Genomic DNA, 27444 nt, shown 5'->3' with positions numbered 1-27444 from the left:
CTGTGCTAATGTGTTTAAAAGCATCCAGATTACCGGCAGGGCTACTGGTTTAAATAGTTAGGGAAAGAGAGCTGCTGTCCACATTGTCTGCATTCAGACCCAGGATTCCAGGAGGAGAGAAGTCCTCCTCATTTGTTTAAATAAACATGGTTATCTTTGTAATCATATAACAAATTGTGGTTATATATTATATTACAAATAGCCTATCGTAGATTACACAACATTACCTATGGTTTATATGTTTGCATTTATATGTATATAGTTTTTTATCTTGGGCTGTTGAGCGAACTGACAAAAGTCCTTCTTTACATAAGAACACATAAAAAAGAATTAAAGAATAAATATTAATACCCTGAAAAATATCTTAATTGAATAAACAAAAAAAATATATATTTTAAAGTACAAAATGCTAATTAAAAGTTCCTTCAGTTATATATATATATATATATATATATATATATATATATATATATATATATATATATATATATATATATATATATATATATATATGTATATATATATATATATATATATATATATATATATATATATATATATATATATATATATATATATATATTTTTTTTTTTTTTTTTTTTTTTATAATCAACAAATGGTAGAAACAGCTGAGAGCAGAAACATAAGAAGAAAAAATATATTGTTAACTGACCAACTGCTAAAGGTTGAGTGTTCAAAGTTTCAATTTCACACACAGCTTCTTGATGAATTTTTGATCCAGTTTCGAGCTGAAAAATATCACACTGGGCAACAGAAATAGGGAGTTATTGTTAAAAGTTATTGTTAAGTTAATAAAAATGTGCAATATGGTTAGTACAAACATTTACATGATCAGATCTATTTGATCTGTGTTTGTATCAAGAAGATTATGGCTGTATCAATGTTCCTAACAAAACATTTATAATTTTTTAACAATATATATTTCACATATTATCTTAAACATAAATATAGTTGCAGTAGCTGGATTAAAACACACCTTTTCTCCACAGCACATAAAATAATGTGTCTTTTAAGAATAATTGTATTTATAAAAATTTATTTTGTTTGCATAATATATTGCTTAGATTCCACCCTACTTCCCACATGGGAAAAGTACGACAATGTAAATAAAGACAGAACTGCAAACTCATGTGCAAATCTGACACTGTTTATCAAATCACTTTATCTTTCTGGGCTTTTTAAAGAAGAGTTAATGATGGAAATGCCTCTAATTAGGGTTTTTATTCTGCCCAAAAGTAATACCGTTCTTTCTTTTAAACTGTAATGGCCCTCAGCAATGGAATGATTTCTTATTCTTATTTAACAGACAATTAAAACAACAAAAAAATGTTTAGCATTTAACACCTTTTCTATGACACTGTTTCTTTTCAGTGTGTTCAAGTAAAAAAAAAAAATGAAAAAATAAAAATCCACTATTTCACTCCTATTATTCATGTGCTCCACTGACAGGTCAAATCTGCTCCCTCTGTCTGTTGTAGTCTTGGTGCTGGAGACATGTTAGGCGATTTAGAAATCCTGGCTGAATGCATTTTTAAGTCCCAAATAGAGGACATGTCCAGGAAAAAGAGTATTTAGGGTGTATTGTCACCCTAAATAATGAGCTGGATCAGTCTATTTAGTAAAAGGCTTTTTCTTTTCTGCATGTCCTCGCGCTCTTCTAAAAGCTACTAACAAAGTCAGAACAGGTGTCCAGCACGTATCTGTGGTGGAGTATTCTCAGTTTTTCACGCACACAGAACTGGGCTGCTGAGGTAGTCTTATGTGTGGGAAGCGCTGGTGTTCAATTGGGTTTAAAATGGTGCCTTGCGTTGCTTAGCAGCGTATACAAAACAATGTAAAGATCGCTTGACGTGAAGTAAATAAACCAGTAGAGATGTGCCGTTGTTGATAGCATCAGCGTGTGCTATCGTCACAATAGATTTCTATCATAATACACCATAACTTAGTGTGAAGAGCATGTTAAATCTTAAAGGGACTTTGCTAGCAACCAGTGTGGGATCACATGGGCTTTGCACACTGAATCTGGACACTGCTGGATTAAATAGCTGTAACAGAGTTTGGAGCGCAACGGATTGCTTATATCGAAGATTTTTAACGCTTCCGATATAGTTTTTTTGGACTGATATTGGACCTACTTCCGATATCAATATCCGATCGGGACATCCCTACTATTTAATTATTTATTTTTTAAATATGTTGATATATTTACTTTAAGAAAGTTACAAAACAGCTTCATGGTTTTTACTTAATACTGTAATGATTTATAAAATGTTTTCATAGTTCATATCACATTAATTAATCAATTTTGTCACAAACATGTTTTTTTTTACTGTGCTTTTGCTTTACATTTGAAAAAATAATCAATAGAACAACAACAAACTACTAAATACAGCTAAATAAAAAGGCATCCTTGTTGACAAGAACTTATGTGAGCGAATTAAAGAAAAAATCTTTTAAAGATATTTTTGGAATAAAAACACAATGAAGATAAAAAAATTAGTTTTTGTGTCTGTCACCTGGATCCGTGCAACTATCAAATTTAAAAAGCTGAGTGCTCACAAAAACATGTGTACATTGAGCCATTATCCAAAGACCAGCAGCTCTGTGCTGCTCAATTCAGCATGAAACACATTAGTTAGACTAACATCTCTGTTTGGCCTACTGGTGCTCTGACCCTTCATGAAAAGTCATCTGCATCACATGCCACCCGGCGTGTGCCCGTGGGCAAGCTGCCGCTGATTGCTCTTTTAGCAGGGTACACTTTTTTTTTTTACTTTGTACAGCTTCTTGGCTGTCACTTACTAAGTGATGTGTCAGGCTAGTGTTGCGCGGAGCTGAATTATGAGTGTTGCGAGTGAACTGACATGATTGAGCGCATGGATGCAATTTCACTGTGGGTGACCAAAAACTCCTGTATCACACTGATGCTTTCTGTGCTCTGACCTTAATTCCAACCCAAAACTGAACATTCTAGCTTTCAAATGAAGGTTAAATGCAAGATTTCAGCTCTAAAAGGGCATCGTATTATAGCACTGGGGAGTCTGAAGGGGAACACGGTTGGACTAGGACTTGCATGCAATTGTGATATTATATTTTCCTGCGATAAACAGCCATGTGTTAATAATTTAGCAAGGACCGGGAGCTGAGATGCATTTACAGTTTTTCCACATATGGCAGGTGCTTTCTGCTGTTCTGTTCCTCAATAAGGCTGCTGTAATGCAGGACTGACGCACACCCCACACTTTTCCACTTAACTTTTTATGATGCGAGTATGACTGGCAGCTGTGTTTGGGTGGTTGAGCAGAGAAAATTATGGGTATTCTCTTTTAAATTTCTCTGTGCTGAAGAGCGGCTGTTCTGTGAGTAGTTTTCCAGGTTGATAATGAGGTTTAGCATTTCAACTATAGTTAATGGCCACTTATAGTTTAGTGCATCTGCATGAAGAATTTATGATGCAAATCGACTAAAAACGGCTTTGTGGTTCATTGAAATGCAGTCTCATTATCAAATGCTGTTTGTTTTGAGATTGCAACATTTCAGTGAACACTTAATTTTCAGACAAATCTGAACATTCATAAAAAGTCATTGAAAAGCTACTGTATATTTGCATGTGAGAAACTCTCACTTTCTGCATTAGGCACGTTGATGCAATGACGTTAATCAAATTATGTGATGCAGCAGGCAAACAGGATCATGAAAGAAACATTCAAAAAGCAACTCATGTAAACACCGTAATCAAATTATTGTCTTAATCATTCATTCGTTCATTTTCTTTTCAGCTTAGTCCCTTTATTAATCTGGGTCACCATAGCGGAATGAACGGCCAACTTATCCAGCAAATGCTTTACACTCTCATTCACACATACACTACGGAAAATTTAGCTTACCCAATTGACCTATAGCGCATGTCTTTGGACTTGTGGGGGAAACCAGAGCACCCGGAGGAAACCCATGCGAACACGGGGAGAACATGCAAACTCCACACAGAAACACCAACTCGAACCAGCTACCTTTTTGCTGTGAGGTAATTGTTCTATCTACTTTGCCACAGTGCTGCCACACACTATCTTTCTTTGTTTATTTATTTATTTATTTATTTATTTATTTATTTATTTATTTATTTATTTATTTATTTATTTATTTATTTATTTATTTATTTATTTATTTATTTATTTATTTATTTATTTATTTATCTATTTATTTATTTATTTATTTATTTATTTATTTGAAAGAAATTTTATCAGACATACAAAATAAAACAAATACTGTTGAATACTTGACTTAGAGACAGGTATTTTGACCTTTATTTTAAGAATTTGAAATTTAATTATTAAAATAAAATGAAACCCACCTAACTGTAGAAGACATCTTTTTTTTAAAAAATGTGTTTATATTTCATCGTAACGCTGTTGTTTTATATATATATATATATATATATATATATATATATATATATATATATATATATATATATATATATATATATTTTTTTTTTTTTTTTTTTTTTTTTTTTTAATGTCTTAATCTTATAGACCTAATGAATCCAAAAAATCACAATGAATCAAACAATGATGCAATTTAAAAAAGAACATTTTGTTTGGATGTACGTGTATTACAGTATACTATAGGGACAGAGTTACAGAGGTTCTTTACTAATCTGACTAATTTCAATTAAATAAGAGTCAATTATCTATTTAATTTATATAGCTAGAGCTGATTCTCATTTTCATATTTCTTACAATGCATTTTTTAAGTGTTTTGACCAACACAGACACAACAAAAATACATGATTTAGCCTACATTTTATTGTGAAAAATACTTTTACATACTTTTGACTGCAGTTTCTATATAAAATGTACACTACGGAGCATGTATGTTACCAACAATTGTTCATTTCCATATTGAAATTTACATTATTATCAACAAAAACAGATTATTTTGTGCAAATCTTTGCACAAAAGCAAATAAATGCCACAACGTAACTTAAAAGTGTTTATGATTTGTAATCAAATGTTTTTGCCTCACCTGTTTATCTCCATATGAATAACTTTTCGACCATGGTCAGCACAAAAATGTGGACAGCACCCTCTAGTGGATTTTTCATCAAAAGCTGCAAGAAAATTGATCCAGAGCAACGTATTTTACTTTTCGAAAAACAATATAGCCTGAGGCTTATATTTTCAATAACCTTTTGGCAGTTGTATGGTGAAACGTAAATGGCTTTTTTTCAATGTCTATAATGTTTCAGGGATGTTTGCTGCTGAACCTTCGACAGCCTCTAACAGAAGCAGAGCTCATGGAGAGTGTCGTAGAGCCTCTCATTTCTTTCATGAAATTCATGTAACTGTCTCAAGGTGTTGGAAGAAGCCTTTAAGAAGTGTACCTGCTCTATTGAGCTTTGTATGTCTAATAGAGAACGACTTAACCTTACCTTAAAGGATCCTTAAGGCAGAATTATGATTGAAGCGATTATAAGTGTCTGTATGAGATGGATCAGAGGAGCGGCTCGGCTATCTGTTTTCTCTCTGACTGTGTGATCAGTCAAAGTGCCAGTTATCTTGGGTGTCTGATCAATGCGGGTGACACTAATCTGGTAAATGACCTTCTGCCTGCATGTCAGGCCTGTCGATATGTGGATTAAGCTGAACTAATTCTGATCAATTCTCAAAACCATCTCTTACTGACAGCTGAGCTGTGGTTCTGGGTTTGAAGCCTGGAGCATTTAATAGTTAAAGAACTAATATAATGAGAGGCTGTGGAGTTTTGACAAGAAGCAAAGAAAGTACAATTTGCTGAATATTTAATGTTTGCAGGATTTTTTACTGGGGTCCAAGAATTCCCGGGGATGCAAGGAAACGCTAGGGGCTAAATATTGGATTATATTGGCTTTTTTTTGAAAATCCTCTGGGTGCTCCGATTTCCCCCACGGTCCAAAGATTCTGTATGCATTATCATTGAATTGGGTAGGCTAAATTGTCTGTAGTGTACGTGTGTGAATGAGCGTGTATGGATGTTTCCCAGTGTTGGGTTGCAGCTCGAAGGGCAGTTCACTCCACTGTGGCGACCCCAGATTAATAAAGTGACTAAGCCGAAAAGAAAATGATTTGAATGAATGAATGAATGAATAAATGAATAAACAAACGAACGAACGAACGAACGAACGAACAAACGAAGGAACGAATAATAAAAAAAGACTAATAAATAAATAAGAGACTTTAAAAAATACACTATTTTTAAAACAATTAATATAAACAAGTTTAAATAAATACATAATCTCAGATGTTATTAAAATAAAGAAATATAAAACAAAAATCAAAGTACATGAATATGAATAATATATTTAATGTTTAAATTAAATCATTTGATTTATGCAGTTTAAGCACTTAAACAATAAATATAATAATAATAATAATATAATGAAAAATAATGATTTAGTTAATAATAATACTAATACTCCTACTACTACTACTACTACTACTACTAATACTAATTATAATAATAATAATAATAAAGGGAAATGAATGAATTATTATTATTATTATTATTATTATTATTATTATTATTATTAATAATAATAATAACAATAATAACAAATAATAATAATAATAATAAAAATAATAATAATAATAAAAGCATTAATAAAAGTATATTTTTAGAATTGATTTTGAACACATTCTTTATATTTAAAAATGTATTCATAGCATAATTTGGGTCTTTATACAAGAAACTATTTAAATTTTATTTATTTTTTTTTTTACATGTAAGGATGGGTGTCACTCATCCAAGGATGATCATATTTGGTGGTTGGCAACAGTAGGACAAAAATCTTTAAAACAATATTTATTTATAATTATTTTTTATCTCTGTATCTCTTGACCTGTAAGGAGAAATTGAAAAAAGCTGACACTTGTCACTTGTGATTTGAGCCACAGGTTGTTGTGCGTATTTAAATGACAGCTGTCCTCTGTTTCTCTGACCTTTGTGCCTTGACTTCACTCTGAAGAAGGTTTCGTGAGGTGACACGTTCCACCAGTCTCCTGTCCTCCATGCCTATTATATATTCTCGTTTTCTAAAGGTCAAAGTGGTGATATGTATAAAAGTAGCATTTCATCTTTAGTCTGGTCTAATACCATGATCACATTTGACATTTCTATCCTCCATGTGTGTGCATTATTTTCTCTCATTGTATTTGTTTACTTAATGCTCATTTGCATTACACTCATTCATTAGCCTTTATAAATGTAGAACGAGTTTATTATGTTTATTTTAGAGTAGAACTTGTTAAATAAATTTGTAGATTAAAAAATATATAAATACAGTTGAAGTCAAAATCTAAAGGGTACCAATTACCTAAAGGGTAGTAACCCCTTTAAGATATACATAATAAAATAAATAAATAATAAAATAAATAAATAAATATATATATATATATATATATATATATATATATATATATATATATATATATATATATATATATATATATATATATATATATATATATATATATATATATATATATACTGTATATATTCCGATAGTCTATAGAACAAACCATCGTTATACAATAACTTGGCTAATTATCCTATATCCTGCCTAGTTAACCTAATTAACCTAGTTAAGCCTTTAAATGTCACTTTAAGCTGTATAGAAGTGTCTTGAAAAATATCTAGTCAAGAATTATTTACTGTCATCATGGCAAAGATAAAATAAATCAGTTATTAGAAATGAGTTATTAAAACTAATATGTTTAGAAATGTGTCGAAAAAATCTGCTCTCTGTTAAACAGAAATTGGGGAAAAAATAAACAACTATATATATATATATATATATATATATATATATATATATATATATATATATATATATATATATATATATATATATATATATATATATATATATATACATATATATATATATATATATATATATATATATATATATATATATATATATACATATACATATAAAATAATAGAATATATAGAATTAAATTATCTTTATTCCAGTGCAGTTATTGCAGGTAATTCTCATTTTATGTGTTCTTAAAAATATTTAGGATAATATATTGAAATATAATCTGTCATGAATATATTACAATGATTCGTTGGATCCAAAACATAGAATGTATAAAAATATAGACATATTAATTAGAAAAATATTCATGACGCACTTTTATTCGGCTTAATGACAATCATGTTTATGACAGATTTATGACAAGTTATCTGCCATTCCAACACAATGTATTTTTTTCCAATCCAATGTGATACTTTTTTATTGTTTTCCAATGTAAACATGTTTGTGATGGATGTGTGTGACCATTATGCTCAAGTCTTATTTAAAGTAATTGCATGCATACAATCTCCTTCAAATTCATGACATATCACACCTTGATTATAAATGTTTCATTACAGTCATGCTGATTATTTTAAATGATTCATGTTTTGTTTTGTTTTGTTTTGTTTTAAATATTTAAAATAAACTTCTGAGTTCTGTTTATTTAAGATTATTCTTTAGATATGAAATCACTCCTATTAATAACTAAATATTGAATATAGTGACTGGGTTTATGTGTGTGTCTGCACATATGATTGCCACATATTTTAGATTCTGTATCAAGTTAAACCTTTAACCTGCCTTTTCGCTCATCGTTGTCAGTTCCAAAGCAGTAAACCAAGAAGAACTTGTAGGCCATAAAAAGCATAGGAAGTTTCTGTAAGAGTATTTGTTACTCATATGCTTATGTTTTTTCTAAATCATTCCTGAGTACTGCTTTTCACATTTTAGTAGGAAAGATGCATTTAGTGTGAATAAGCCTTTATGTTGTCTTAATAATGTCAAATGGTAAAACTGAGCAAATGACACTTAACGACAGTTGCTATATAAGCATGCATACAATCTTTTTTATTATTTTTTTTATATGTATGATGTGTCAAACTATGATTATAAATGTTTTATGACAGTCTTAATAGCACCTTCAAGTAAATATGAGCAGCAGATACTCCAGTGACCACACCCTTGATTTTGCACTTTTATTGTATGTTTGGCTCCCAATCAATCAATCAATAAATCAATCAATCAATCAATCAATCAATCAATCAATCAGTCAATCAATAAACCTATATTTATATAGCACCTTACTACAACCAAGGTTGACCAAAGTTTTTTACACCAGTAAAAACAAATTATATAATGCAACTAGAAAGTAAACAATGCAAAAACAATACAGGACATGTAAATAAAATACAGCAAATCATTAAAATAGAAAAAAAATGTCTGTGCTACTATGCATTAAAAGCCATTTTGGTCTTAAAATTAGCTTTAAATGGTAGATTATTTATTGGCTTCACCTTTTTCCACCTGAAATGCAAAAAAAGTCTACAGATTTTGTTGTTCCCTTTATGAGCGTCAGTAGCTGCTGCTGATATAAATATGAATATTTTGGACAGACAGGTTGCAGTTCTGCTCCATGCGGAAGCCTGACAGCTGGGTTTGCACTATGATTCTCTCTGGTATAGCATTGTTTGTACACACCTCTGTTGATAATGAGGATTCAGTGTTTACATGGACCTTTCGCCATTAATATTTATGTTTTCTTGATGTGTCAATGAATACTAAAAGAGGAGTGAGTGGCTGAGCGGGAACAGAAAGGAAAACTGGATTTTTTTAGAGCATAGTCAGATCTTGACTCTTAATTATTAAAACTGCGTAGAAACACAATGCGCTTAATCCCTGTGCAAATGAATTTAATCTTTAAAAGGTAAGGTGAATGCTTTAATAATTAAATGCTTTCTAATTATTGCACAAAGAGAGCAGTAAATTAAGAAAATGCTGTGATGCTTTGAACTTTATTTTTGAGCTGTGGTATATGCCAACTTCTGTTTAAACTGAAGGCATGAGTTTACTTAATTCACCTATAGTGCATGTCTTTGGACTGTGGGGGAAACCAGAGCACCCCGAGGAACATGCAAACTCCACACAGAAATGCCAACTGGCCCAGTTAGGACTTGAACCAGCAACTTTCTTGCTCTGAGGCTAACTAATCACTAAATCACCATTTTGCCTTTATTTTATTTTATTTTATTTTATTTTATTTTATTTTATTTTATTTTATTTTATTTTATTTTATTTTATTTTATTTTATTTTATTTTATTTTATTTTATTTTACCTGAAATAAGTTCCTGGGTTCTGTTTATTGAACTTTAATCCTCAGATATAAATCACTCTGGTTGATGACTGAATATTGAATATAGAGACTAGGTTGATGTGTGCATTAAAGCAGAGTTGATGACGTGTTCTTAAGAAAACATATTTGTATTCCTATATGTGTACTGATTAACAGTGTGTTTATTCTTTTTTCTCCCCTTCTTCCCAGTGTTTTACAAGTTTTGTTTCTGTTTTATTTGCATACCTTGTTTACTGAAGTCTGGCCTGTTTTACTAATGTTATGCTGCTATTAATTTGTTTGAATTTTACCGTGGCTGTTTTGCATTTAGCATCTGTCTGCAAATCCTTACAATAAGGTCTGTGTTTAATAAAAACTGAGCATATTTTCAGTTAAACACCATTCTGTTGCTTCAAAGTGTTTAAATGGGAGAAGAAGGTTGTCAGGGACAGTAAATATCATCACTGTAAACACATATGCTCATTTAAAAAAAAAAAAATGTGTTTATTATTGGAGTTGTGAGATTAAGGTCTCACATTGCAGTTTGAAAGTGTGCAAACCCTTTGAATGCTCACTATGTGAAGTTTTACAAACTAGTTTCAAGAGGACCTTGTGATATGAGTAATCACGGCTGGTCTCTCATCTGTAATCAGCAATAATCCAATCAGATTGATCTAAGCCTATAATAAATAGCCAGATTTTGGCCTACTGCCTTATCTTCGTTTTGGAAGAATCACCCCCTCGACCCCATCTCCTCATTTTCCTCTCTTTACTGGGGGAGCTCTTGAGACCTACCTGATCTCAGACCCCTTCTATGCTTATTGACCAGGCAGGAGCCTTGGGCTCCGTTATCTCCAAGCTCAGGGTTCTCACCCTGGACAGCAAGCCAAACCTGATAAAAGCATCAAGCAATATCTAAGTCCGAGCTTTTGAAAGTCTATTTTTATAGTCTCTTTCTGTTTTTGTTTTCACAAAATGTTTAAACCTATATTGTTTATGTTTTAAATTGTTTCTAAGAAACTTTATATGTTTATCAGTGTTAATCAATACTAGGCTAGCTTGTTATTTCTGGTTTATGCTTAGGCTTTAAAATCCATAAAAGTTGTATTAATTACTGTAAAATGCCTTGGCAAATGAAACGTTGTCACAGAGTTTGCTTTCTGTTAATTAATTTTAAAACAAGTGGAACATTCTGTTTTCAGTTACCAATTCAAAATAATTCAATTCTGTTAATTCCAGTAAGAGTAAAACTCGTAACTCATAACACTTGTTGTTCAAACTCATTAAATAATATATTGGATAAATTTTTCACATCTATATAGTATTTTAATAAAATAATTGTCCCAATGGAACTAGAATGTTAAATAATATTCAGATTTTATATGTATTATAAAATTTGTCACAGCCAGTCACAGCAAGTCTCTAACTTAAATCTTCCTTTAAAGAATAAAAAACAAACCCTAGAGTTTTAGTATGAATTGTCTTGTCAGTTCTGGAATTTAAATTGGAAGTTTTCTTCTGTTTGTTTGTTGTGGTTGTCTTTCTGCACAGCTGTGATCCACAGTCTACTCTGATATCACTAAATAATGGACGCAAAGACACCTTCATTCCTAATACAAAGCTACTGACAAGGATGCTTCAAATTTTTTTTTTGTTTTAAACATTTCTGTTGTACAATTCTGTCAGTGATGAGAGCTGTGGAGGAAAATTCATGAATAAATATTGTCCACATAAGTCCAACTATACTGTAGGAGGCTCGTCACATTGCATTGTAACATGATATTTTGCTCAGTTGTGCATTTTTTTCTTCTATTTACTTTTTTCTGTTCTACATATCAAAGTACACATTTATGTGTTGTGGTTATGATGCATTTCTATATTGTTGCTTTAGTTTTATAGTGAAGTGTATTTTTGTAGGTCGTTCCGGACGGCCACTCTGGTTGCCAAAAAAAAAAAAAAGTATAACAATAATGATTGCATTAACATTCACTTTTAAATATGCTGCACTGATTTATCAGTAGACTAAATGCAACTTATAATGTTTTATGAAACTCTTAATAATTTTACAAAAAGCAATTTTGAAATCTAAAGGTATATACCAGGGTCCAAAATGATCATAGCATGAAGGATTTGTATACATTTTATATGAGGTTATATCTTCTTAAACCAATTTTTTAATTAATTAATTAATTAACATTCATTTCTTATAAACAATTTTTATTTCTGAGAAAATAATGTGCTATTTGGGGAGGAACAGTGGCTCAGTGGTAAGCACTGTCACCTCACAGCAAGAAGGTCACTGGATTGAGTCCCCACGGGGCCAGTTCGCATTTCTGTGTGGAGTTTGCATGTTCTCCCCGTATCCTTGTGGTTTACTCTGGGTGCTTCGGTTTCCCTCAAGTCCAAAGACATGCGGTAAAGGTGAATTGAACAAACTAACTTGGCCATAGTGTATGAGTGTGTGTGTATGTGTGTATGAACGCAAGAGTGTTTAGGTGTTTCCTAGGGTTGCGGCCAGAAGGGTATCTAATGCTTAAAACTGAAATAGTATGCTGTAATAGTTGGCGGGTTATATCCCTGTAGTGATGCCTGACAAATAAGGGACTAAGCTGAAGAAAGTATGTAAAATGAATGAATATTTAGCAATTCTGAATGTTCTTTACGCAGGTGAGTGGGTTTGACACCTTCTTAAAAGCACCCAATAATTATTGGGAAATATTGTGCTATTCTGAGTGTGCTCTTGCAATGTCCCGATCATTTTTTTTTTTTGCCCTAGAGTCTGAGTCATTTGATTTTGAGTATCTATTGATACCAAAACCCGATCCGATACTTCAATAATACATAAAGGCTTAGTAGAGACATGGGAGCTTTGAACAAACTCCATGGGCCCTATAATAAGGCACAACGCAATTAAGCGCAGAGTGCGTTAGTTGTGTACAGCAATACACAAATATCTTTACGTATGAAAAAGAGTAAAAATATTAAGGATTTATGTATATATATATAGGGTATAAAAATAAAGGATTAATTTATTACAAAACATATTATTTTCTAGCCTACATAAATATAAATAACATACTTTCATGCCTTCTTCATCTTGGGAGGCTTTTTCAGTTTATTCATAACAATTTGCTTTTGTATAATGTTAAATGTAAAAAACAAGCTTAGATTTGCCCACTTGTCAGGTTTTAGACCATATGGGGCACAGCATGTGATTGGATAAAACTCAGTTTTTTGAACACACTTTGTTATTATTGTTCATTTATTTGTTTGCTGGAAATTAGAGCTGAATTTAGAAAGAGTTTTGAAACAAATTTTTGCACTTAACAAACAAAATGAATTATTTATAGGCTACTGGATGTGTGTGGGTACAAGATGTTTCCCTATCCACGAAAGTGAAAGTGAAAGTAAATAATGAGGAGGCTCTCATTCTCATGGTGTAGATGCTCTATTTAACTGTTTTCTTGATAGTATAGCGCTCAGTTTTTCTACTTACAAAGTCTGTCATGTAAATAGTAAATGCGCTATGGCGCAACGCAACTGACTCTTAAAGGGAATGGGAGATGAGACTCTGATTGGTTTATTCACAAAACACACCAATAACTCATTTAGAAAATAAACTCAACACTTTTAGACCAGATTTTTCCATCCTTAAAATAGTAAAAGTGGATTCTGACATGTCCTTAATGCTTTTGCGCCCTGTGCTTTGCATTTTGTGCATGGATCATCAAAACAGAACCCTATTTGTCTTTGGTGAATGAAAAATGGTTTACATCTTATAACAGGACAAATTTATCAGAAATCTTCTTATAAATAGTAGCAAGATGGCATTTCAAATCAAGGTTTTCCGTTTGTTTTTGAGGTGTCTTATCAGATTTGTTGTGTTAAATGTAGCCTTTTCCTTTCCACCTCTTGCAATGTCAAGTTTACATATTTCACAATGTTGGCAATGGCAATGTTGTCATCATCAACTTTATAATACCTCCAGACCACAGACATACTCGTGCTTTCCGCTTCAAGCTGCTTCTGGGTTCTACTTTGCTGGCATTTAACCAATAGCATCTCTGCAACAAAGTGATGTCAAGTCAAGAAAGAGGGCTAACTCTGTGCCACAGCATAACTATAGATGTGTTAAAAAAACAATGACTATATATACATTCATATTTAAGTCCTGATTGGGAGGCGATGTCCGATTCCGATCGAGTTTGAAACCGCGTCATCGGGCCCAATTTTCAATCATGTGTTCGGATCTGGACATCCCTGGTGTGCTCAACACAGGTAAGTGGGCTTGACAAACCACCTGTTGGACGCAGTTTCTCCTTTCTGTAGGCTTGGAGGGAGAAAATAAAACTTAAATTAAAAAAAGACATGTCATTGCATTTATATACTGCCACTCTCTGATGATTTGAAGTGTTTCTTTTATCCTCATTTGGTTAAAAGCATCTTCTAAATGAATAAATGTAAGTGACTGAATGAACGATGCATTTTCGAGGGCCTTAAACATCACCAGCTAAAAACGATGCACATTAAAAGACATTTCAAATATCTCCTCTGGGTCAAAACAGACAAGAGTGATAAATGTGCTTTTGCATGATTAAGTTTTTCATCAAAAATAGATGTGCGGATTTATGTTGATAGTAATTGCTTTGAGTCCGTGTTCTGATTGCCAAAGTTCCGTTCCAGTAGCCAATTAGAGACGGTCTAATCTAAGCACACATTAATTGCACTCACTATTGTTCGAACACCTTTTGGTCGCACCCAAACTAGCACCTCTAATGGTGTACAAATCACACACAGCAGCTTAAAAAGTACACTTATGTTTCACCCTCTCCTATGCTGGAGTTTAAATGATTTCAAGTGTTTCTTGGTTATCATTATTTCGTGTATCATATTTTTGTTAATTAATTTTGGCTCTGTCCAAGAAGAATACTCCATAACAATTTTACTTCAATCCCCGGTGAGCTCTATTAAATGAATGAGTTTGTCCTTGGCTCTGTCTAAAAAAATGAGTTTCCAACCTTTTCCCACCTACAGGAGGTGTTGATTGAGGACTGATCTGAGGACAGTTTCCAATTACGATTTTCTCTGTTCGGGCTGAATTAAATTAAAGGTAGTTTCTGCATTTTATTTTTCTTTTATATATATATATATATATATATATATATATATATATATATATATATATATATATATATATATATATATATATATATACACATATATATATATATATATATATATATATATATATATATATATATATATATATATATATATATATATATATGTATATATATATATATACATATATATATATATATATATATATATATTTTTTTTTTTTTTTTTTTTTTATATATATATATACATACATTTTTTTTTTTTTATCATAGTCCACAAAGTAGTTTTATGTCTGCGCTCACAGGGGATTCAAGGGTTACTCTCTTGATCTCTTTCCCTCCTACTCTCTTTCATTTTTTGTGTGAAGGGTTTTGTACTTTGTGAACAGCGTAGCATGAAACGATACACAGATTAAGGGGCGCTCGCAAGCAGCGCTATTTTCTTTATTTATTTATTCTTCGGTGCTCTTAAATGCAAGTGAGATTTCAGCCACGCATTACGATCTGGCCCTTTCAGTGCCTTTTTTGCTCTCTGTGTGGGCTGTTAAGGTTAATTCCCCCAATCTGCATGCACATTTTCATCCAGCTCTCCTGGGGCAAAGTGTTCCTTTCAAACTTTCACAATTATTTCTGATATATCGTATCACAGGGGGGAAGTGGATTGATTTAGGGAGGCGGGAAGCTGGAATCATTTGATGTCTGCGATATGACCCAGAAGTCAGCGCTGTGATTTGGAGCTTCTTTTCGCAATTTAACTTATTACAGATAGGTGTGCAAATTGCCGAGCACCTGTTACGGTATTACAGTTTGTGCATTATTCAGAAGAAAGCTGAGAATAGCTGGCCTGTGCAGTTGGTTAAAATGAAAACATTGGCAGCCTGCTTTTTATTTTCCACTCTTGAACTGCCATTTTTGCAGTATAATTCCTGTTATTTTCTGTCTCGGGAGCTTTTTGTGAACTAACTGTCACTCATTGCCATTTATGCAGCTGTACGTGTTAGTGCACAGAGTTTTGCAGTATATATAATGCCTGACTTTGTGGGAATATGACAGTCCTGCTGAAAAGGCTGACATGGCTTCTCTCTGTCGCATATATAATATTCAGAGTTTTTTTTTTTTTTTCTGCAAGTGTCCACAGATGCATTGGTCAGCCGGCCACTGAACAAGCATGGGCATTTACAGCATAAATATACAGTACTGTTCATGTAAAATGCACACCCAGAATCATCTGGGAGAATGAATTTTAGTAGTGACTAATTAATATCAATATATTTCCATTTCATTTGAGTACAAAGCTTGCGAAGGTATTTGTTTGGAACAAGTAAATAACTCTTTGCAATTTATTTATTTGTCAAACAAAGGTATTATCTGCAGATCTCTGCAGTTGGGATTCAGACTAAGGCGTCTTTGACACCTGCACTCTGTTGTGTGACATATTATAATTATTGGGAGAAACAAGGATCTTTGTCTCAGATTAAAGCTGCAAAAGCTGTCACTGGTGCAGCAGTTTGGTTTAATTACGGTTACATTTGGTATTTTGTACATACTAATGCATTGCATCCAGGAATTATGTACAGCGTCATTGTTTTTCCACATTGTTCTGTGTTACAGCCTCTTACAATATTAAAATATAATTTTACTCAAACTTCTACAAACAATATTCCTTTATTACAATGTAAAATAAGTTTATTTAAAATCTTTGCAAATTAAAAACAAAAACTATTATAAAAATCATATGGACTTAGTGATAACCCAGCAAGCACACAACATCATAAGACATTAATTTTAGGTTAGATTTAGGTCATGATGTCAGGTGACCAAAATTCAGTGTTTAGCCAGTGTCTAAGGACAACATTATTTTTTATTTTTATTTATTATTTTATTTAATTTAATTTTATTATTATTTATTTTGTGTTGGAAATTGACCATAATTTAATGTCTGATAGATGTCATAGTGGTAATGTCCACACAACGTCAAGGTGTAACATGATTAGAGGTTGATACTTGGTTGTTTTTAGATTAATTATAGGTTGAACATTAGACTTTGACGTCGGCCTGACGTTGGGTTCTGACGTCAGCCCGATATTCATTTTCAAACTAAATCCTACATCCCCATGATGTTGGGGTATTTTAAGGGTACAACATCAATATGATGGCATGATGATGTTGTCTGCTTGCAGGGAAGTGTACAGTGTTTAGCATATATGAGTACAGCCCTTACAAATCTAGTTTTTAAATTTATATTTTCAATAGGAAGCTATAAAATATTAAATTTGTGCATTTACATTAGATTAGTCAGTACTGAAACCAAATATGAAGCTAATCTAACAAAATAACTCACGATAACAGTCCAAAAGCTTGTAAACCCAAATTATAAGTTATAGAAAATTGTTAAAGACAAATTTTAAAAAGAGGAAATATGAAGAGAAGCAAAAAATGGAAAATTGTAGTTGAAATTTTGTAGGTTGTATTTTATGTATATATATATATATATATATATATATATATATATATATATATATATATATATATATATATATATATATATATTATGTGAATTAAATTGTATTATCTTTCAATTTTTAAATATGTTTGATGACTAAAATATAATTTTAATAAATATATATATTTTGTTTAAATGCACCAAATGACATTTCCTATTCTCCCTGAAAAATGGATTTAGATATACATTTTCAAAATAGGGTGTACTCAATTATGCTGAGCACTGTATGCTGTTTCCACTGATCCTACTTGAAATGTAACCTTGAACCTTTAAAACAGTATACTTTATATGTCCATTTTTGGTATAAATATGTATACACATCAAAGCATAATGGGCAAATTTGATTACATACCTGTATTACCAAATGTAGTTATGTGACAGTATTTCACTATTTCTATATACAGTGGGTCAAATAAGTATTGTCATGATTTTTCACTGTGAATCTATTTTGAAGGAGCTGTTGACATGAGATTGGCTGAGATTGTGGGTAACCCAAACAAGTTAAACATACAAATAAAACTAACACGTACATTTCTGAATCTACTGTGTGTGTAACCTATAAAAATAGATATATGAAAAATATATCTAAAATAAATGTATGAGAGCAAACATGTTGAATCTTGCATGTGTGACATTAAAATGAATGTATGTAAAAAGACACTGGCACGTAATAGCTTTTGCAAAATGAATGATTGTTAACTGCCATGGATTCTTACACTATGTTCTTTGCAAACTGATAAATTAGATTGGATACCTAAGAAGTTACCACTTGTCACCATAGAGGTTTATGATAAGCATTAAGCGCATAATGAATTGCACTTTACACTTCATTAGCTTTTTTCATAATGGGTGATTCTTCAATTAAGGGTCTATTTAGCTTTAAATGTTGAAAAATTAAGTCTTCTTAAAATATATTTCATCAGCATGTGTCCTTGAGCAAAAAGCAGCATTCAAGCTGAGTTAAATAAGCCTCAGTTTTGCTAACTTGACAAGTTCAAAGCATAAGCTTTGAAAGCATAAAAAACAAGAACATAATGTACAAAAATTAGCAACAATTTTATTTAATTTTTTTTTTTTATATTTAATATCCAGAACTGTCAATAATAATACAAAGCTATTTAAAAGGTTTTTGATCGACTGGTAAAACAAACAATCATTTATTAATTTTAATAAAATAAAATATAAAATATAAGGGGTTATTTTTAGCCTCTTGTTTATCAGATAATGATGGAAATGTAACCTTGTACACTGCCAATATTTCAACATATTAATTTGTAATTATAATGAAATGTGTCTTGTTCAGCAAATTAGCATACACTGTAAAAAATAATTCCGTAAAGTTAAAAATTTGCCAGTACTTTACTGTTAAAAACACGGTACAAACCGTAAAAGTTATTTTTCATTTTTACAGTAAATTACCGTATTTTATTAATTTATAGAGGTAAAATGTCTGTATTTTGAATGATCAACATTTACACATCTTTTGTTAGACAGTTAGACACGTTAGCACACCCACATGCAGGTGGTAATGAGGAAGTTACATAATGAGCCAATGCTCATCACAATCAACTTTTCCCACAAGCAGAAGAGTATCAGCATATAGAAGGTGCTCAGTGTCATTCACACAGCTACTAAACACCAGTATGGTAACACGCATAAAATTAAAGTCATGAAATAAACATTGTTTATCAACATTAGATCTAACATAAATCTCTAATGTACATAACTGATGGGGAAACAGCTAAAAAGATCCATGATAATGTCAACCAAATGCATAAAAAGTTATGTGCCATGCAGGGAATTCTGGGAAAGTCAATTTACGGTTATTCACCGTATATATTAAGGAAACATACCGTTAACCAGGTTACGGATTTGTACGGTAGCATTTTTACAGTTTTTTACCGTTGAAATCAAGGCCATTTTTTACAGTGTAATAGAAGGCTTTCTGAACATCATATACAGTATTTTTCATCAAATATATGCTTAGTGAGCAAAAAGGAATTCTTTAAGAATACAACTCTGATGTGCTTAAAATCTCCAAATTTAATACAGGTAATCTGTCTTTTTTTTTTTTTTTTATTATTTCCTTGCATTTGCTGAAGCCAGTGGAAATGCATTCATTTCAGTCGGTCAATAACTGCTGGTGCTAAGAATAGACTGAACACCTCTGTTTATAGAACAGACCAAATACCTCTTTTCACGGTGCAGAAAGCTCAAAGTGGCTAAGAGATTTCCCGGTCTGTCTGTCTGCGGTTTAAATTGTGCTCAGGCGTCCTCCACCTCACACACCCACAACTGTTATCTTCAAACTCATTGAAATCTGGATCACATGGTTGCCTGTAGTGTTTTGCAATAGCAACTTGATTGCCAAAAACCTGCCTAGAGCCGTTCTACGCCAGCCTTTTTCCTTTGATGACTCAAGAAGCAGGGTGCTAAAGGTTGGAGGCGGAGGGCTGGAGACTCGCCTTAGGGAAAATCTTCTATCTCTGCCTCATTGGATCAAAAACATCAGCCATCTCACATTCATAGCCTCTTGACGTGGTTGCAGTTACAGCAGGGCAAAAATAAATAGATAGCAAATCTACCCCTGGGTTGTTATTTATTGCTTAACTGCATGTGATGAGATTTAGCTCTCATTATTTCTGCCAAATCCTGTCATTCACTTTCAGTTATTGAACTTTTTGGGAAATTCACCCATTGTGGTGCTGTATTCCGAGGGTTTGCGCTTGTTTGTTGGGGGTTTAATCGTTATAGGAAAGTTTTGTGTAATTCTGAAAAAGTGAATGGAAGGATTAATGTCTCTCTTTCATGCATGAAATGAGAGTTTTCCTCTCACCAACCTCAGCCGACAGCTCAGCTCTCTTTCTCTTCTGTCTTTTGATAGCTCGCTGGCATCCAATAAATTAAATGGCCTTTGGTTCATCCTCTCAAATACGGTTTCCTGTTCAAATCCTTTTTTCATTCCTGCAGGCGAAAGGAAACGGATTCTGCCCATCTGATCAAGCAGTCATTAGTGAAATCGGTGGCAATTCACAAAGCAAATATTTCCGTTAGTTAATTTGTTTGGAGATTGAAGAGCCGATTCTTTTTTGTGGGGAAATTGATGGCATTATCAGTACAATATTGTGTGCTGTTGTAACTTTGACAGTCTTGATCCAGAGCGTCATCAGAATATGAGTGTTCATCATAATGGAATCTAAATTGCCCCCTCTATTTTCATGTTTTCCATTTCTGTGATCCAATACAAAAAGCTGATGAATGGCAATTGTTGGTCTCTTATTTGGAGATAAAACCCACTTTGTCTTCATCTAAGTTGCATTAAAAAGATGAAAGCTGTGAATATGAGCACATTTATAATGGAGATCTCGCAATGATTATGATTTACTCTTGTAATGTTGAGTTATTTGGCTATTTTATTCAATGGCTTATTCCACCTCAGTGCAAAAGCACAATGAATTTCTCTCTGGGTTTGAAGACTAATTTTCATTTGTCAAATGCCTAAATCTGGATAATGTGAAGGTCACAGGAAATCACTGGATGAAATCTGAAATAGTCTGCAGACTTTGTGTGTATGTGGAATATATAGAATTTATGTACATTCATTTTTCACAGCGGATTGAACGCTAACTTATCCAGCATATGTTTTAAGCAGTGGATGCCATTTCAGCTGTAACCCAACACTGGGAAACACCCAGACACTCTTTCACACACATTCACTACTGCCAATTTATTTTATTCAATTCACCTATATTGCATTTGTTTGGACTGTGGGGGAAATCGGAGCACCTGGAGGAAACCCACGGGAATGCGGGGAGAACAAGCAAACTCCACACAGAAATGCCAACTGACCCAGCCGAGGCTCTAACCAGCGACCTTCTTGCTGTGAGGCAACAGCACTACCTACTGCACCACTGCATCGTCACATGGAAAAAATATATAAATAAAATAAATAATGAATAAATAATATGGAAAAATTAATGAATAAATATTTTAATGTGCAAATCCTTAAAATGTAGGTAGTGTAATTGTAGAAAAATAAAATAAATATACAGTAGTTAACATTAGAAGTGGATCAAAAAGGATTTTTGGGTTGTTTATTAGTTGTTTAAGGTTTTGATGCAGTTATATATACAGTCAGCTCCATAAATATTGGGCTGAAGAATTGTTTTCCTGGTGAAGAAATAACCCTTCACAACAGTCTTCACAACAGAACACTCTCCAGGAGGTAGATGTATGTGTGTCAAAATCAACAAACAAGAGAATACTTTACCAGAGGGTTCACCACAAGATGTGAGCCTCAAAAACAGGAAGGCTAGAATAGAGTTATAAAAAAAGCCTTCACAGATTTGGAACAACATCCTATTGGCGGATGAGACCAAGATCAACTTGTACCAGATTGATGGGAAGAGAAGAGTATGGAAAAGAAAAGGAACTGCTCATGATCCCAAGGAGTGAAGCATGGTGGTGGTAGTGTCATGGCGTGAACATGTATGGCTGTCAATGCAACTGGTTCTTTTGCATTTATTGATGATGTGACAAAAAGCAGCAGGATGAACTCTGAATTGTTTCAGGCAACATTTTTTGCTCATATTAAGCCAAATTCTTCAGAACTCATTGAACAACGCTTCACAGAGCAGATGAAGGATGACCCAAAGCATAGTTTTTGAAGGGAAAGAAATGGAATATTATGCTATGGCCAAGTCAGTCTCCTAAGCTGAATCCGATTGAGCATGCGTTTTACTTGCTGAAGATAAAAATTGAATGGAAAATTTACCTAAGAACTAGCAGGAACTGAAGACAGTTGCAGTCTGGCCGAGTATCACCAGCGATTAAAAACCCAGCATCTGGTGATGTCTATGCATTCCAGACTTCAGGCTGTTATCGACTGCAAAGGTTTTGCAACTAAATATTAAAAAGTAAAAGTTTGATTGATGATTAGTATTCTGTCCAATTACTTTTGGTCCCTTAACAAGTGGGAGGCACATATGCAAACTGTTGTTTGTGAATACCCTCAAATTAAAGCTGACAGTCTGCAGTTCAAGCATATATTCGTTTAGTTTCAAATCCATTGTGTTGGTGTATAGAGACAAAAATGTTAGTATTGTGTCAATACCCCAATATTTATGGACCTGACTGTATATAAAAAGCATCCATTCATCCGTCTGTCTGTCTGTCCATGCGTATATGTTTGTCTGTTCTTGAATTTTTCAGTCAATACATATTGAACTCCATTCTTTCACTTGAATTTTACAGGTATTTGAACAATAATCTCGAGACTTCCGGTCACATTCACTTCCATTTTTTTTTTTTTTTTTTTTTTTGCCATAAGAAGGCTTGTTATGCTGCTTGGTGTTGCAAACTGGGATTTTCTTGATAGATGTTTTATGTATTGTCGTAAACATACTTCTTTGCAGCGCAAGTAGCATGACTTTGTGCTATCGTTTACTACCCTTGTATAGGCAAATGAACTAGAAGTCCTAAAACAATTGTAGAAGAAATCTTACTTCTGCATTACAATAAGGTGAATAGTGTTAAAATATATTCCTGATAATAGTACCAGCTTTTTATTTATTTATTTTTTTAAAGAAATTTACATTTAGCATATAAGCTCCTCTGATATCTAGTAATAACAGTGACATGGCATCTTGTCTTGTGTTTCTCTGAACAGGGCAGCTTGTTCCAGAGGAGCTTTGTGAAGAAGAGTCTCCCCCTGCTGAGGTGTCCTGTGTGATGGCCTGTTCTGGTGACTGTGTGCTCAGCTCCTGGTCTCACTGGTCCTCCTGCTCTCACAGCTGCTCCAGCAAAAACTCTGAGGGCCGTCAGAGCCGCATACGCACCATATTAGGCTTGCCTGGAGAAGGTCAGTTAATTTTCATATACTATAGTTTTTGATTCAGATTCATGGTGCATGTGACATTGTTTTGACTTTGACCCCTAATCTTTTTCATTCCCAGTGCATTCCTAAAGCACACTATTAAACTGCTTTGTTTAGGAGGTTTTCTACAATAGGTTTAGATTCATGGAAGGTTCATAATATATATATATATATATATATATATATATATATATATATATATATATATATATATATATATATATATATATATATATATATTCTTAATAAACATTGCAGCATCATCTGCTTTCTCAGTGTTTGACATGATTTAAGAATCCATTAGTGTACATTGTATTATTTTGCTATGCATACGTTTTTTTCAGAATTTTAAATAAATTTATAAAAATATTTTTTTAGACAACTAAATGGCTCAGCTTTTAAGTGTAGTTTTACTCCATGAAACCTCTGTTGTGTATATTAAGCTGCCTCAACTTATAACTCATTCATTAATTCATTCATTTTCTTTTCGGCTTGGTCCTTTTATTAATCAGGAGTCGCCACAGAGGAATGACCCGCCAACTTATCCAGCATATGTTTTACACAACGAACACACACATACACTACGGCCAATTTTTTTCTTTAGACTGTGGGGGAAACTAGAGCACCCAGAGAAAACTTATGCTAACATGGGGGGAACATGCAAACTCCAGAAAGAAATGCCAATGAACCTAGCTGGGGCTCAAACCAAGGACCTTCTTGCTGTGGGGTGATCGTGCTACCCACTGCGCCATCGTGATGCCTTAAATGTATAATATTGACAATTGTTTTGCTCAGAATTATAATCACAATGATTCAAGAGTTCACACTTAGCTGATGCTTGATAATAATTGCAGGTTTGGCATGCTGTCCTGGGAGAGAGCCCTGAGCTCGGAGATCCTTGAGCCCGGGGCTCCCTCCTGGTTAGTTAATATAGAAGCAGGTCTAAGCTCAGGTGGGTCTCGAGAGCTCCCTTAGTGTAGAAGGGAAAGAGGGGGAGAAAGATTGAAAAACAGAGGTGAGAGGTAAGAAAAATGGGCTATTTATGTAAGCTTGAATTCATCCGATTGGTAGATCATAAGATTGTTTATGTGACACCAGCCGTGGTCAAACATAGCACATAATCCTCTGGAAATTAGTTTTAAGAGTTCAGTCTAAAAAAAAAAAAAAAATTGCAGGTTTTTAGGCGACAGGGTTGCTCAGTGATTAGCACTGTTGCCTCACAGCAAGAAGGCCGCAGGTTTAGGTCCCAGCTGGATCAGTTGGTAGTTCGGTGTGGTTTTCCCGTGTTGGTGTGGGTTTCCCCCACAGTCCAAAAACATATGGTATAGGTGAATTGAATAAAATAATTGGCTGTGTATGTCTGCGAATGAGTGTGTATGGATGTTTTCCAGTACTGGGTTGCAGATAAGTTGGCTGTTCATTTTGCTGTGGTGACCCCTAATGGATAAAGAGACTAAGCTGAAGGAAAATGAATGAATAAATCAATCAGTCAATACAGGTTTTTATCTATCTATCTATCTATCTATCTATCTATCTATCTATCTATCTATCTATCTATCTTTCTATCTATCATCTATCCATCCATCCATCCATCCATCCATCCATCCATCCATCCATCCATCCATCCATCCATCCATCCATCCATCCATCCATCTATCTATCTATCTATCTATCTATCTATCTATCTATCTATCTATCTATCTATCTATCTATCTATCTATCTATCTATCTATTTATCTATCTGTATATCTGTATATCTGTCTATCTGTCTATATGTCTGTCTGTCTGTCTGTCTGTCTGTCTGTCTATCTATCTATCTATCTATAAATTTATTTATTTATTTATTTATTTATTCATTCATTTATTTATTTATTTATTTATTTGTCTGTCATATAAAACCACTACTTCAAACCACTTGTTTCCATCACTCAGTAATAATGGCCTAGTGTTTGCTGTAGTCAGTTTACAGTTACATTTACAGTTTACATGTTGCAAACAAAACTGTCATTCTGAATTTCAGCTTTGGAGGCCTTCATACCACATGTAAACAGTTACATGAACAGTAGGATATTGTTTAAAGCAGACTTTGTTTTTTTTTCAGGCAGCCAATAAAGATAGGTTGGCTTTATGCAAATATATCACAAATCTATGTAAGATTTTGCAGGAATTTGAAAGACTGGAATTGCTGATGACTCATTTCGGCAGTTCAGAATTACTTCTTTCTTTTCGGGATCTTTGAAACTTTGCAGTCCTTTTACATTCCCAAACAGCTCCATTACACCCCACATGACAGGTAATCCTGGATCATAATAGGGGCACTCAAAATGTTTACTAAAAACAAAGAAGACAATTTCTTGCTGTGAAATGGATTTGACAAGGGAAGTCATTTACTCTTAATATCACTCTGAGTGTGACATAACACTATTAATCAGTTTGTTTGTTTTGTTTTCTCCAGTGGAGCAATTTCACATCCTGAATATTTGCTTGAGAGGGGCAGTGATAAAAATGTGTTCGCAGGGTCTCATTTTTCTGTCTGCCTACATACAGCTGTGGGTTTTCCCAATCACACACAGTCTTTCTGGAATGACAGAAAGAGCTGTATAATTAAGACTTAAATATACCTTAGTCTAGAGACTCTACTCCCGCCTCCTCCGCTGACACACACACATGTGCACACACGCTTACACTTTTCTCTGTGCATCTGGAAAAATGGAAATAAAGCCCTAGCCTCTACACACCATCCACAGAGTGTCATTAATCAGACAAGCCCTTATTAATATTCAGCCAGTCTACGTTACACTCATAATGAGTCCCTGTGTTATGGAGAAAGGCTGAATGTCAATACAATGTCATTAGCTTCAAGGGCAGATGGAGTAGGAATTACTTTTAATTACAAAAAGTGCAGAAGTAATTTTGGAGGCTGAGCTCGCAGAACTTGTCACAGATGTTCCTGCGTCACGTGTGGAATACACATTCAGCCTGAAGCCACGAGTAAGTGCACTTATTTCGAAATGAAAATTGTGATGGAGAAGGGTTTTGATTGGGAATGCGCATGTTGTTTGATCTGCGATCAGCATGACATTTTTGTCAAATGCAAATGATATGATTTTTTTTATTTCAGCTTATGGTTGATAGCTAATCTATGGCAGATTTTTGAGTTTCAGTTGCTTTCCAAATATGTTGTAAGATTCCAATTTATTGGCCCAACAATGGAATCTGATAAATGTCCTTTTCTAGCTCTTCTGAGAAGAATTCTGTTATTTATTAGAAGTTATTTATATTTGATTTCAGCTTCAAATTCAATCTGACTCCAATTTCATTGACCATCAAATTAATAAGGAATTTCCAATTAGGAACAGGTCACTTTTGTTGTCCATGAATCAATTAAGAGTTTTGATTTATATCTGATTCCATACTCTTCAGTTATACGTTCATTAGGGAGCCAATGCTGCACAAAGTTTTCACCCCCTGTGGTTTGCCTGTTTCTCACGGACATGTTCTTGACATTCTGAAGTTAGTCAGAATTAGGATGCAAGGTAAACTAATACAGAATTAGTTTGATTGCCTCCTGCTCACTTACTAAAAGTGCAGTTAATTTAGTCATTTCTATACAATAATATCAGTGATAACCAGAAATCGAATAGTCGGTCACAATTTATTTTGATGGTCTGCTTGTTCAATTTTAGTTTAGTAGTGTAAGTTGACATTTTCTTGCAAAGTTTCTTATAGTTAGTTAAATGTCTGTTGAAGGAGCA

The 27444-nt window shown here is 33.2% G+C and overlaps 1 protein-coding gene across 3 annotated transcripts in view; it reads left to right on the top strand.

Moving 5' to 3' along the window:
• Positions 1–27444, top strand: part of thsd7ba (thrombospondin, type I, domain containing 7Ba) — a 435675-nt gene that overhangs the window by 248697 nt on the left and 159534 nt on the right. For all 3 annotated transcript variants that reach the window (XR_015499198.1, XM_087267488.1, XM_087267487.1), the window contains one exon: positions 23483–23674. Coding sequence is in view for 2 of the 3 variants with exons in the window: in XM_087267488.1 (XP_087123614.1) it covers positions 23483–23674 (192 nt within the window). In the remaining variant the exon portion in view is untranslated. The remainder of the gene's footprint in view (positions 1–23482; positions 23675–27444) is intronic.

Source organism: Danio rerio, chromosome 9 (genome assembly GCF_052040795.2).
Source record: "Danio rerio strain M-AB ecotype USA chromosome 9, GRCz13ab, whole genome shotgun sequence".
Classification (NCBI taxonomy): domain Eukaryota; kingdom Metazoa; phylum Chordata; class Actinopteri; order Cypriniformes; family Danionidae; genus Danio; species Danio rerio.
The sequence above is the reverse complement of the archived record's forward strand: the minus strand, read 5'-3'. Positions and strand labels throughout refer to the sequence as shown.